Source organism: Onychostruthus taczanowskii, unplaced genomic scaffold, assembly GCF_017590055.1.
Source record: "Onychostruthus taczanowskii isolate IOZ18803 unplaced genomic scaffold, ASM1759005v1 scaffold24, whole genome shotgun sequence".
Taxonomy (NCBI): Eukaryota; Metazoa; Chordata; class Aves; order Passeriformes; family Passeridae; genus Onychostruthus; species Onychostruthus taczanowskii.
In genome coordinates, this window is record NW_024499684.1 from 6,943,319 (window position 1) to 6,958,335 (window position 15,017).

Sequence of the window (15,017 nt, forward strand, 5' to 3'; positions counted from 1 at the left end):
CAGCTGCTTTTTGACACTGTAATAAACTGAAAATCACATGGGCAAGGATGTGTCCCTAGTAATAGAAAGGAATTTATTTTAAATTCCAGTGTCCGCTAAAGTGCTTCCTCTGAATGTAGTTATGGAGATTAAAATATCTTAATTCTCTAGAAAATGCCTCTTTATGAGGCCTTTAACTCTTTCCTCAGGTCAGTGTTTGAGAAGGTTGTCTCACTATGTTCTTCAAAGTTTCCAGTTGCTATGTGTGCTAATTACCATGTTAAGATCCCTTCCATGCTCCAAGCAGTGTGCTCTGTTGCTTCTGACAGTCCTCTCCATTATGGCCTTTTTCTTAGAGTTACTCAAACTGCTTTGCATGAACTATTCTCTTTCATACCTTTCCACAACTCTGTATCTTGAAAAGCCACTTTGAATATCTAGATCAGTACAGCAGTTGGTTTTTTTGCAATATATTAATACCAGTCTGTTCCTTGTCCTCTTATAATTATCATATTACGTATTATTAGACTTAGAAAGCCACCCTGAAACCAAATCACCTTATTGTAGAAAAAATGAGAGGGGCAATACATTGTAATTTTTTCTGCATTATTTATGAAAAATGGAGAAACCAGAATAATCTTTCCCTGTAAGCAACAGCAAATCCAGCAAGGTCAGCTTGTTCCTGAAGACTCTGCTTGTCTGGCCCAGTGCAGCAAAATGATCTTTGGAAATCAAGAGTGGCCTCACAGTGCTTTTCCATTGACTCTATTTCTTTTGTTATGGATTTGGAGTATACAACAGATATGAGGTAAAGCATTGAATGAATTGCATTACAGTTGATTAGCCAGACATAGATGGGATTAGACTGGGACACAGTGATGCAAAAAAATTTGTTGTAGTTTCATTTAAGCAATGGATAAAATCACAGAGGGGGGCTGTGCTATCTGCTAAAACACGTGTTCAACCAGCTCCACTCCTAAGACCCTGACCCCTCGCTCAGCTTGGTTCAGAATGGGATCCTCCTCCTCCTCCTCCTCCTCCTCAGTCTCAGCTTGGTTCAGAATGGGATCTTCCTCCTCCTCCTCCTCCTCCTCCTCAGCCCCTGTGGTTGGGGTCCAGCTGTGCCATCCTGCCTCGCTTTCCAGCACCATGCTGCTCCTGGGCAGGATGCTCCTGGATGGACTTTGCTTCAGAGCTCCTCTGCTGCTTTCAGTTTTCCTTACCTATTCAGGGCTCTCTGTTATTGCCTCATCTTCCTCTCTTCCTTCCCGTGAATTATTGTTCTCATACTCATCTGCCTCTCTTCCTTCCCATGAATTATTGTTCTGTCCATGTCCTGTCAGCAATATCCCAGAAGGAAGAGTTAAATTTACCTCTCCAGGTTTCCACGCTTTGAAGAGATCCCTCTTGAATTTGGGATTGCCTTATTGGTATGTATTTACCAACTCCCCTACTAACTCAGTTATGTACAGGGCACTGAATCCTCTACCATGCAGTTACATTCCAGTTTCTGAGTGAAATCTGGCAAAAAGTTTGTATTCAAACATAAAAGTTATTTTTAAGATGATTTAAATTTTTTTAAGAATAAAACAGTGCCTTGGTAATTAAAAACAAAAGCACTCTCCATAACTGGAGAGTTATCTTTTAGCATACATGCTGCCATGGTTCTCTGCCAGTATTAATTAAGTATTAATTAATTTCTTATTAAGTATTAATAAGAAAGTGACACAGGACAGAAATCTGCAATGGATTTCCTCTGGAAACCATGCTTCTCATATTTCAGAAAGTCTTGTTGTCAATAAACACAAATTATAGGGACTGCACAAAACTAAAGCTGCAGACAAATAAGTGGTTACCAAATACACTAAATAACTCCTTCTCCTCTTAGATAGTGAGAACCTGTAAACATAAATCAGAGTAGAATTAAATTTAATGTAATATATTTTTCCTTTATGAAAATGATTTGAGGAGAAAAAAATCACAAGTGCAGCTGAACCCAGGCAGTGATTCTATTCCTTTTCAACAAGTGTCAACTATAAAGAATAAAAAAAAAGAAAAATTTAAAATTGTCTTTGACTAGTAAACTTGGAGTATTTTGTAAAGTATTTGCAGTTCTTTGATACGTGTGCATTTAATTCTCAGGTAAGTGGGAATGATAGACAGACATCTTCTCTATTGTTTCAAAATAAAACTTTCACTAGAATGTGTTATGTAAATTTTCACTTGTAGATGAATGTAAATGTTTCTATTGCACTCCTTGCAGACTGCTGTCCAAAAGAATGTGCAGTTGATAGCAACTACCTTCATGTCTGAAATGCTATATGGGATTTTAATTTTTAGAACTGTTGTTTTAGCAAGAAAGACCAGAAATCAAAGACAGCCTGTTGGCAGTGATATACTGAAAGCACCATGCAGACACCATAGCTGAAAAAAAATGTTGGTTGTTTATTGTGTATTAGTGTAAGCCCAAGAATTCTATTTTCTTGTGAACAGAGCTGTATAAAAGTCACAAAAAACCTTATTAGTCCTGTGTTTTGTATTTGACAACATGGGAACAGTTTGTACATGGGTTTCAGCCATTTGCTAAATTCAGGTTTGATATTTGTGGTCTCTCTAGCCTGTGTCCATTGTGTCTGGTTGGCACATCAGTAACATCTACCCTCTAATTCCATAAATGGCACAAGGGATGGAACTCAAGCATGTTTGTGTGCATGAAGGAATAGTAAATACTTGCTTGTAAATTCACATAAAATTGCCTTGCTTGTTGTTTAGTAAATACACAGAATCTATACGCAACAACCTGAATATACAGTTTTTCTGTGATGATTAATGAGTCTGAGTTAATTACTTGGAGTTCTACTCAAATTTTTATTTCTGGTATTTGTCAGTGACTACTTGAGAAAAAGGCAGTGAAATTTGCTTTCTCTTTGATTACTATAAAACACTTTGGAGAAAAACATTCTTTTTTTTTTTTTGTGTAATGGCAGGAAATAGTACCTATTCCCCTGCCCAGTAAATTTAGCAATATGCTTTTGCATATCTTTGTCTAGCCAATAACCAGTGATCTCACCTATTTGGAAACTTTTTTGCTGGTGTGAGTCTTGAAATTTTAAGATCTGAGTAGCAGTGATGCTCAGTAACTACAGCACAGAACTGATAATGACCAAGAGCTGCAAGGCTGCAGTGATGTTATCAGATTGTGATGGAGTGTTCAGGGACATCTGCCTCCCTGATACATTGTGGGATGCAAATCACAGATATGAGATGAGACAGGAACTTCAGAAATCAGATCCTGAGATACTTTTATGAGCCTGAATCAATACAGAAATAATTTTCTGACTCAGTACAGGGATGGAGCACTGACTCTAAGATGTGGCTTTGTGATCCCTTCAAAAGAACTGTCCAAAGTGAGTTCAGCAGTTTTTCCTGACTAAGACTGCAAAACAGAAAACAGAGTTCTCTTATTTAAGAGAATTAAAGAGCATTTGCTTCTGGAGCTCAGGAGAGAAAAGTGAGCTGGTGGTAGAACAGAAAAAGAGCTTAGTCCTGACTCAGCCAACATCAGGGAAAATATCCCTGCTGGTTCTGATGGGCGCTAGTTTATATCCTCATGCACACAAAATTTGGTGATTATTGAAATACATTTAAGCTTCCTGTTACACAATGTTGACACAGCTGGTGATTTCCAGCCCTTAGTGCTCACATGAACACGAGGTGGTGAAAGGATTCAATGTCTCCAACATGAGCCACTGAGTTTCGCTCTACCGGGGAAATACATTCCTCTGATTGTAAAGGTTGTAGATGAAGGAAAAACATGAGTTCAGCAGAGTGGGAGACTTGATAAGAAAGCTGGCAGAGAGAATATTCAAACTTTAGAGCTCAGCTTTACTCAAAATAATGTTTTGGACTTGGCAAAGTGGTACAAATTTGTCACTGCCTGTGTGGGTCTCTTAGCATGAGGTTACTCAAGCTGTGAATACAGTCAAACCATCCACAGCTGTAACAGGAAGACTTTTGACTCCTTCACGTTGAGTATTTTGGTTTTTCTGAACCAGACTCAGGGTGTGTTTCTGCTGAAGTCACAGAAATTTGAGAATACAATTTCTCAAAGACTTCTGGAGAGGACTTCAGAGGGGCAATGGAGAGGGGACCTCATTCATCTGTATAAATATCAAAAGGGAGGAGGTCAAGAGGATGCACCAGGCTCTTCTGATGGTGCCAAACACCAGAACAAGAGGCAATGAGCAGAAATGAACATGAGGAAGAACTTTCCTGTGCAGTGACTGTGCACTGGAACAGACTGCCCAGAGAGGATGTGGAGTCTCCCTCACTGAAGATATCCCAGAACCATCTGGACACGTGTACATCTCCTGTACCATGTGCTCTAGGTGACCCTGCTGGAGCTGGGAAGTAGGACCAGGTGAGCCACTGTGGTCCACTCCCACCTGAACCTGTCTGTGATTCTGTTAAGACAAAGAAGGTGCTGTTCCTTCCTTGGAGTCTCAGTCTTCTGGTCTCATAGGCAGCCTGTCACACCAAATCTCTCAGAAACTGTGTTTCATCTTAAAAGTAATTAGTTTTTTTGCTTCCACTATTCCAGTTGGAAGGCTACTGGAAGTCTTGATTGCTCTAATGATCAGAAACTTTCTTCTAATTTCCAACCTAAATTTATTCACAGCTGGTTAATATCCATTTGTTTCTGTGCCAGTTTTGTTCTTAGCTAATTTAGTTTTTTCCATATCTGGTGTTTATCTCCCTGATGCATTTACATGCTGTGATTATGGTCCTGCTGAGCTGTCATTCTGCTCAATGAAATAAGCCAAAAATCTTTTGGTTTCTTCTTGCAAGATAGACTTTCCCTTCTCCTTGATCATCCTTCTTTGGAGCTGTTTCCATGCCCCTCTTCTGTACAAGATTCTCTACTGAAAATCTGCTGCTGGCATTGTCAGCTGGCACTGATATTTTCCTGACTATTCTGGAAAAAACTCTTCTAAAACTAGATCTGCATCTGTCTTTTTTATGGATGTATTTTATCGACAACTTACAGTCATTATCTATGTGCAAGTCGTTCTTCTCAGTAATTTCTAAATGATAGTCCATGGCTTAGGGTAGGCTTTCTGTTATTGATGATAGTGTTAAATGAAATTGTATTTTTATTGCTGAAGTACAGACAGGTCCCTCTGTGTGGTGACTGGAGCTCAGCAGTACTGAATGTTTCCCAATATTGACAATGCTTTCCAGCACTGAGTAATCAACAAATGCAGTCACCATCTCCCTGTTTCTTGTATGTTTGTGGATGAAACATCACAAACAACCACTTCCAACAGTGATCCACAAAATCCTTCCCTGTTAAACTTTCCTCTGTCTGACAGTCCTTCCTTTAGTGCTCTATTTTTCATTTCCCCATGAATGAGTTTCCTGCCTTCTTTACAGATTTACTGCTATTCTTTACTTTCTCCAACTTCAGTAATAATTTCTTTTGTAACACCATAACAAATGCTTACCAAAAATCATATAGATCATGCCAGTTATACGTCCCTTGCCTAAAACCCCAGGATGACAACAGAAAATTCTGTTGGGTTAGTCTGACATTATGTTTTCCGGACAAATTCAATTTTTTTTTAAATTTTTCTTTTTTTTAAAATCTAGGTTTTTTGTAGTTTTCCTTGAAATCTGTTCCCTAAAACCTTGAAGAATACAGATAGCCATATGGGTATCTGGGCTGTTAGTTGACTTACCATTTTTCTCACCTTATCTTAAATCTGGTATACTTTCTGCTCTGTTCACATTTGTAACTAGACTATAACATATTTTCTACCAAGTTTCCAATTTAATGTAACACATTTGTAATAGCTGAAGAATTCATACCGTCTTAAACATTTTGGTTTTGCACCATAAATTAGGTTATCCATAATACAGATGCCACTTTGAGTATGTTTTACTTCTCCCCCCCCTTTTTCATGAGATAACCGAAAAACTTCCAATGATTGTTTCAATATATTTTAATGTATTTCTAAGATCCAAATAAGCTTTACTTTAGGCAACTTGTACTTTTTCCTTCTGCCTATGAGGAACTATCTTCATCCTCTGTGTGCTCTCCATATTCTGTGTTAAGGCATAACCTCAACAATATAAAAATTGAAAACAGTTGTGAAGCTTCTTAAAAAATTTTTGCTCATTTTCTTTAGGTACAGGTTCTTAATATAACCAACACCTTTGTTTTTCTGCCTTTCCTGAACAGCATGTAATCCTTTTTTATGAGTATTACATGGATTATTGTTCTTTCACTATTTCTATGTAGTATCTACCTGTCTTCTAATAATCATGATTTCTTTTGTTGAGGCAATCCTATGCCTCCCTTCCAGCTGTATACAACTGGCCACGTTGTGTACATTACCTGGATTGGATAGAGTGGTAGTATCAGCTGCTCAGAACAAAACCACCAATCACTTATTTCCTAGTTTCCATATTTTTGCATTGTTTTCTCTGCTGTACATCATAATTTCTCCCCTTTCTTTTATTATACATTCTTTCTTGTGTTCTTTTTTCAAAGCCTTCTTAAAATTGTCCTGGTTCTTAACAGGAATGTTAGACAACAAATAGCAAAAGATGAAAGATGTCATCTACATCTCAAGCCTGCAACTGGAAAATCATATTCCTTGTTAAACTGTGATGAATGACAGCAGAAATAACCTGTCACTTTGATGAGACACATGTCAAGCTGTATTTTTTATTTTATTAATAATTTCTGTCACATTTCTGTCATTACTCCTACAACAATGGTGTCCAAGGCCATATTGAGGACTAAGGCCATCTCCTACCTAGCATAAATAATATGAATCTGTTCTTTTGTTCAAAATATTATTTTTTCAGATTTTAAGAGGTTCTGACAGATTACTAACATATCAAAATGTGATGTTTACTCTCAGTTTTATATAATACTCAGAAATACTCAAAAAGCTTCTATTTATTATAGTCCTTGTTTATTTCTATATTAATATTAGCGAAATTGATCACAGGAAATTCTGTGAAGTTAAACTCTAATATACAGCATCACTTATTGAGAACCATATTTCTGTATTTCAGACTAAACTTAAATGGGCAAGCATTTCCCCTCAATCGGTTTTTAATTAACAGTGAATAAAGAGTTCCTGGACCTTTTATTGATACACCTACTAGTCAGAAAATACTGAATTTGAAAATGCATTTTGTGACAGCCTTCCTGCCCCTATCCAGGAAACGACACTGCAGCTTTGGAACCCGACTGGTAACATTGAGAAGACAGAAACTAACATGAAAAAGACATGGAAGCAAATTACTGCACTTTTTACAACAGTGTAATTTCAAATTAGATACACTGATATAAAGGTTAAGATACAGCTGGCTCCAGGGTTGGTGAGGCAAATGTTACAGTTTGTTTCCTCAGCTTTTGAGAACTATTAAAGTCTATAAAGCCAAATGATTGATAGCCAAATGATGATAGCATGTCAAAACAAATCTGAAGGTCTCATTTTTAAGTGGACAAGAGTGTCTGAATTTCTTCTCTGTATCTCATAACAGCACACGAAGTCATAATGTAATCAAGAAAGGTAATTTGTCTAAATTCACTATACTGCACTTTCCTTATCACACATGCTTTTGTTGTTGTTGTTCTAAATGCATAGATGTTGTTCTGTTCTAAATGCATATTTTATTGAAAAATGCTGTCCAAAAGTGTTGGTAACTTGTATCCAACATCCATATTGGGGTAAGAGGTGCAAAAAGGAAAAGATATGAGATGAACATGTTACCAAAAGACAGCAAACTGCTCTAAGACAAGTGAACATGAAGCAGAAGAGTGTTCCACGTTTTACAGAGACTCAAAACACTTTATTTAGTGTGTCTCTTTTCCCGTAGGGATTGCCAAAATAGAGAATCGTGTGACAAAAGCGAGTTTATGGGCACAGGTCTACCCTGCAAACCTCGTAGATAAAATTCAGGGGTTTTTTTAAAGCTGGCTACTTCCCTTCTCGTGGCAGTCCCCTATTGCTTCCTAATCCTCGCACAGCTTGTGAAGAGGGAGCTCTGCTGCTGAGAAATTTTCCACCATCAGTTCACCTCCCTCTGCTCGTGAGAGTGAGCAGAACTGCTGTGCAGAACACTTCTGCTTTGTGCCCAAGCGGTGCTGAGAGGGGACCCGGCCCCTGCTGCAGGCAGCCGTCCTGGCTGGGTGAGCTGGCTGCGGGCAGCAGGAGGGAAAACAGCACAAAGGTGGCAGGAGGAAAAACATCTCATGAAAGCCTTCAAACTCCAGCAATGGGGAGAAAACCGGCAAACAGCACAGTGAGAGGAGCAGCAGCGGCAAATCTGAGTGTCGCGATAAGAAATGGAGAAGTAGAGGAAGAAAACTTAATGCTTACATCTGCTGTGCCAACCTGCACAAGTTTTGGCACAAAATGTTTTTTTGAGAGGAACTGCAGTAATGCTGATACGTGATTAATTGTGCAAACTTCGGGAAAATCACATTCAGGGGCTAACATTAAACTCTGGGCTGTGATTTGTATTTCTGGGCATGGGTAAACTGATGAGACATGGATTTTTTTTTTTCCATTGCGTATAATGAGTTTCACTTACTTGATATTTTAGAATTTACTTTATTTATATGCAAATAAACCACTGGAAGTAAAACTAATACACCAATGACTCAGAACCTCAAAAGCCTGAGAGCAGAGCAATGAAATGTCAGACTGTTTATAATAATTCTAACCTGGCAGAAAAATTTGCTGAATTTGATCTTTATGATCCTTAGGCGTTTTATGAGAACTATTACTGGACAATGATGAAAATCCATAGCTTCAGAAAGTCACCTCCTAGTTTACATGCCAGGACTCTGATTTGGTAGAAAAGTGTTTCTCTCAGTTTTGCATCACCTGTTTCTGAAACAGACTGTGCAAAATTAGATCTGTGATACAAACAACTAGTACGTACTTTGTGTGCTGGGTAGATTAATTCTAAGTACTATTTCAATGCTTTTACCTTTTTCATTTTCAACATTTGCAAAAAGAGTAGCAAATTAACCTGGACAGAGGATTTCAAATGGACCTGGTTTGTACATCAACGCCCTTTTTTTTTTTAAAGCTTGCTTAGAAACCAGATTATTATAAATTACAAAATAATCTAAAGCCGAGTTTTGAGACTGCATTTTCTAAAGTCGAAATTTCTGCATGAATTATTTTTTCCATCCTTTCATGCCCGTTGTTCTATTTGAACAATACATTCTGATACAGCTGGGGGACTTTATCCCAACTTTTCATCCTCCTCCTTTGCACAGTAAATTGTGACAATAGTGGTAGATTAAAAAAATCAAGTACAGCATGGTTCTTGAGTAAACAGTGCCTCTTTGGTGAAAGCTATATGCTGGGTTTAGACTAACATTTATATTAATATATGACAGGGACTATGCTAGGAGCTGTTGTTTTTCTATTTTTTGAATGAATTTAATTCCAGAATGGAGGGGTGGATCCTTAGTCAGTTAGTAAAAGTTCTTCCTAATTTACATCCCGTGAAAATACAGCATGAGCCAAGAATTTCTGAGCCTTTGCAAGATTTTCTACTAGGCTCTTGTAAAACTGCTCAACAGCTTCAAGGAAATCTTCCTCTACCAGCATTGCAAATGCTCACAATTTTTACAGTTTCAGTCTGTGCCTTTGCCAAATGCAATTTATCATCTACTTTCTTTGAATGAACTTCATTCTATGAAAGTGAGCTCATTAGTTTAACCTTTTTTCAATTTACAAGCAGTTCATAGTCTGCTGTTCAAAACTTGGTAGAGCTGCTATTGAAATACTGGAAAATATCAAGGCAAAATGGAAAACATCCCACCATAAAGACTGCCCTAGTGCTCTGAGTACTCTTGGAAAAGAGTTGTAATAAAAAAATATTATCAGATTATCATCATGTAATTTTACCTATGATAGGAGTTATGATTCCTAGACACCACTAGAGATCAGTTAATATTCCAGCCATGTGCCCAGATTTTTAAAATTTTGTAGCTTAAAGTTAAGTTTATGTTGGTATTAACAGCTGAGCAGAGATTCAACTTAACAATTATTGAATTTTACATTGTGCATATTCTTTGTGGGCTGTTTTATTAATTAAAACTAAAAATGCACATCACCTTTTTTTTAAATCCATAACTGTTTGATAGCTTGGGGTTTATTTCTTTTAGGTAGCAGTGTCACCAACACTGTTACAGTATTTTTAATAGGTTTCCGAGTAAACCAAAATGGGATTTGTATCTGCAGTTAATATCGAGATTGTTCTGCTTCCCTTTCCTTAGTGAGTTAGCTGTGTCTTAAATGTTGAGAAATCAGTGCAAAAATGCCTTTAATAAAATATTTAGCAATACTTTTCATGCCCACTAAAACATGGGAAACCCTTGAGGTTCCAGCTTGCAAGAATTTTCATGCACACATACTTATTTTTTGTAGACCCTCTATGATCATACAGGTGTGTGACTGACAAATCAAAATGAAATTATTAATATGGATCATTCCATGTAAATAGAAAATGCCAATGGCACAATGTTAAACATCACAACAAAAGAATTAAGGGCAGGAAGCTGATTGCCTCTGCAATTAAAAGTTTAGGAGACAAACTATCTGATCTGGAACTTGGCCAAGGCATCTTGGACTAACAAGCCCGCTCCTGCAAAAATGTGCCAGAGGAATTCTGATACCCCTGTGTGGTCAAGATTGCTGCTTTGTCTAAATTAAGCCATCTCAAAACATAACACCGCCATATATATAATCCCATGCCAACATTTGGCAAAGCACTTCTTCTGTTCAAGCATTTGTGCTGGGGAAGGCTGACTAAATACAGCATCAGGGCAAACAGTTTTGAAAGCATTTATTTTGAATTTCATAGGAAGCCAAATGCTGTGCAAATCCCGTTCTGTGACTGAAATTTGCCCCCTGTTAATTTATCGTACTTTCATAGAAGTCAACAGGAGGACTGGTACCAGATCTATAATACACTGTAAAAACTTTAAAACATCTTATAGTTGGTTGTTAAAATGACAGCAATTTGAGAGCAGTGATTGGGGGTTGAACTCAGCTTATGTTCTGCTTCCATCTGGTCTGCTACTGTTCTGTTGAAGATGGAAAACCACACACATAGGATTGCACACATTATACTAAAAGACAAATACTCTCTTTCACCTGTACAGTTTAGCATTTAGACTTGGCTCTTCTGCCTTATCTGTGAATCCCAGGGTGTGCTCCTGTATCCATCAGGTTCCATCCTGTCAGAGCCTACATCTACTGAATTAAACAGGACTCCTTACATAACTGAGGTTGTACATTTGTGGACAAACAACCCGTGCATCTCATCTCAAGTCCTCTCTCTCATGCAGCAGCCTCAGCCCCGGGGCTCAGGAGGGGCAGCTGCTGCCTCAGGACCCTTGGCAGCCCCTGAGGTCACCGTGCAAACCCAACCAGCAAACACTGAGAAATCAAAGGCTTAATCTCATGGGGATGCTGAGGCAGCTTTGAAAGAGCTCCTGTGGCACTGTACCCCTCTGCATCCTTGTGCTGCTCGTGGTGCTGGCTCTGTGGAAGGCCACTTCACCTCTCTCCTGGGGTTTCACCTGAAAGCATGTGGAGCACAAGCGATGGCAAAAGCAAAACCTACAGAAAGGCACCTGGAAATGCGAAGGCAGGACCTACTTTCCTGTTAGATGTTTTAAACTGCCTTTGGAATTTTAGCTTAGACCTCTCTAGAACAAAGTGGTTTTCTGGCTTTTGGGCAAAAAAAAAAACTGCCTTTGGAATTTTAGCTTAGGATCTCTCTAGTATTTCTATGTTGTGAGGCTTCACTTTGAAACCATTAAGGAGAAAATCTAAACCTAGGTCTTTGGAATAAACAAAGTGGTTTTCTGGCTTATGGGGGAAAAAAAACCAAACAAACCAACAAACCTAATCTGTAATATAAACAAAAAATTAAGAAGAGATACACACATTATGGCCTGATGTGGTAAATACTTTCAGTGGTAGACTTCAGCAGAGCTTAAATGCAAAGTATATTTCATCTGCACTTGCACAGTTTACTGAGCTTAGTCAAGAATTTCACCACTGAAGCTGATAATGATTGATGCCTCTCCAAGATAGGTAAAATCCCAATCTCTGTAATTATGCTCATTACCCTGTTACGGTTGTTAAGGTTCTCCCCTTTTAGAAGTATTCCAAGAATTAGCTGAGTTACAGCAGGTTATTAGTGTAACATGGGCTCTACAGGCATCTTTTAAAGTAAGGAGACTACGGAATTAATTCTGCAGATTTTACTTTTATATCTGAGAACAGAACAGTAGGAAAAAAGGAAATGATTACTGGAATTCTAAATCAGATCCTACATTTGACCCTGATAACTTCAGAAGAGCTATTGCTCTAAGGCATGTAGGATCAGGTGTTATATACTGACCCATCATTTTGCATTTGGATGTACCCAGTGTAGTTTACCCAGGTAAAGACCACCTTCTCTTCAATAAATGGAAGTTCTATTACGGGCTCAGTGCTTTAAAAATCAGATCATTTTTGCTTAGGAGTCCAGGGTGCTGACATGTGTCTGACTTGATCCACCCAAACTGGGATGGGTTTACGGTTCATCTTATTTTAGATTAACAGGTAATGGCAAATAGCTCTTCCTAAATTAGGAGAAGTCTTAGAAGAAGTCTTAGATAGTAAGAAAGGTAAAATGTGCTGACATTTTCCTTTTTTTTTACATGTATTTGTATGGTAACAGCTTATATTCCAACATGGTTTAATGAATATTACAGTAGATCATCTCATTGCAAAGAAATTAGCTTTTTATTGTCTTTTCCTGATTCACTTAAAGGCTCTAATTAAGGATATACTAAACATGAAAATCTCTGCTAAGGCTTTAAGCTTTGTAGATGTTATCTGAAGCTCATTAATGCTTCCTGTTAGGACAAAAATATATTCAAAAGTTTGGATGATGAACTAAGGTGGGTTTTTGTTTTTAAAAAATTATAAGTGTACTGAACAGCAATAGCATTTTTACTTCAGCATGCCTTTTAAGAGAATTTGGTTATAATTTATTTATATTTCAGCTAGAAAAATAGAAGTATTTTGAACGAAAAAATTAAAGTACATCAATCACAACATATTTGCATGTTTTGACCTTATTTCCTATTGCAAGTTTGACTTCAATTTTTGAATGACTCAGAAAATTTACAGTGCTGTGACACACCTCAAGATTCCATTAGATTCCCTTTTATAAGGCGCTGTACGTCTGTTGAAATCTTGCAAGATGTCACTCACAGCAAAGAACTTCTGCTTTCTTAAGGATGTAAATACCTATTTGGCAACGTCCCATTCAGTAGGATTATTTATAGGATTGGTTTTGTGTTTTAACCTTATTATCAGAAATAAATAGTAACACACACACTCCCTCCACTGATAGCATCCCTTGTTAAAACCTGTTTGCTCTCCTATTACAAGCAGTGTCATGTCACATTATTTATCACTGCTGCGACCAGATAACACAAACATGAAAGAGTAACCGGTGTCATTCAGCTCTGGAAGGCAGTGCTGGGTCAGAGTGCTCTCTTAACTCATCTGCATCGCTCACACCCGGGCTCTGACACTGCCTGCTGCCCCCCAGGACCACTCAGTCGGGGTTTCAGTGCCGTGCAAACCAAACGCGAGCGGTCAGCTCTGCAGCTCCTCTCCGAACAGCCTGGCTGCTAACACCACGCGCAAGGCTGGTGCGTGATAAAAGCACTTCATCGTTCCTGGCAGGGAACACCAAGCCACACTGGGTCAAAGCAAAGGAACAAATCTGGGAGATGAATGTAAATCTTGACTCCACTTTGATACTTCCTCCTTCAAAACACACTTGGCTTTCCAAGGAAGAGCCATGCGAAGGAGAGCGGGAGTCAAGGTTAAAGGCATCAGGTCCAAGGCACTGGGATGTTTTTATTAGGGAGGGCTGTGCTCTGCCAAGGCAACGCAGATCAGTAGGATCATCAGACAAGATTTCTGCCTAAAATCTTGAAGTCTCTTCGCCATGTGTTTGAATTCATTCTCCAAAGTCATTCCGTGGCTTAGCAAAATTAATCCTCATCCCATGTGGGGAGGGAGGAATAGAAATCCATCAGCTTTAAACACAACACACTGAGCAAATCGACAGTTTGAGTGTGGTGTGAAACCTTTGCAGATTTTGCAAAGCAAGTGCTCTGTCTTTTCCCTTATTGTTTGCCCTTCACTTGACATACAGGAAGAGATGCATCAAGAGGATGGCAGGAGACATGTGTCACTTAAAGCATGCCATAACAATGTTTGCCCTGGAATACTCCCTTGAATCTGTTTGAACAAGCAGGCATCATACATGGCAAAACACACAGAGAACTTCACCTAGTTACAAAGTTGACAGAACCCCTCTGCCATCCTCCCCCGCCGAGCAGCGCCAGCCCCGGGCACGCCGCTCCCCTCGGCCCTGAGGCGGAGTGCCGCGGTCACACCGCACCAGGTCACTTGTTGCACAGTGCCAAGGGTGGCATCTCCCCTCGGCTCAGCCCACCGAAAGTTGGCGGAGCCGCGTTCCGGCGGAGCCCGCCCCGAGCCGCCCGTGTGGCGCCGCTCACCTGCATGTGTCCCTGGTACATCCTGCCGCGGCCGCTCCGCTGCCCTCAGGCCGGCAGGTCGGCTGTGCTGCGCGGGGGGCACCGCTCCGGCCGCTCGGCTACAAGAAAGGGGAAAAAAAAAAAAAAAGGGAAAAAAAAAAAAAAGGAAAAAGGAAAAAAAAAAAAGCCTAACCCTGAAGGAGCTATTTTTGGCTAAAGCTCCGTTTGTCCTGGCAGCTCCTGTACTGGTTTCAGTAACCCAGAGCTGACGGAGCCCGACTCTCGCCTCGCTGCCTGTGTTTCCCCCTGCCAGGCGGTGCCGGCGCTGCCCGGCAGCGGTGCCCGGGGGTGCTGGGCAGGCGGGCGGACCCGGGCAGGGCTGCGGGCGGCCGGGCGGGGAGAGCCGCGGGGCGGAGCG

The 15,017-nt window shown here is 39.6% G+C and overlaps 1 protein-coding gene across 4 annotated transcripts in view; it reads right to left on the reverse strand.

The window, feature by feature from the left end:
• PEX5L (peroxisomal biogenesis factor 5 like) overlaps positions 1 to 14,922 on the reverse strand; it is a 100,378-nt gene extending 85,456 nt beyond the window's left edge. For all 4 annotated transcript variants that reach the window (XM_041405939.1, XM_041405937.1, XM_041405938.1 and 1 more), the window contains exon 1: positions 14,621 to 14,922. In XM_041405939.1, the coding sequence (XP_041261873.1) occupies positions 14,621 to 14,641 (21 nt within the window). In that variant the 5' untranslated portion in view covers positions 14,642 to 14,922. The remainder of the gene's footprint in view (positions 1 to 14,620) is intronic.
• Positions 14,923 to 15,017: the final 95 nt, after the last annotated feature.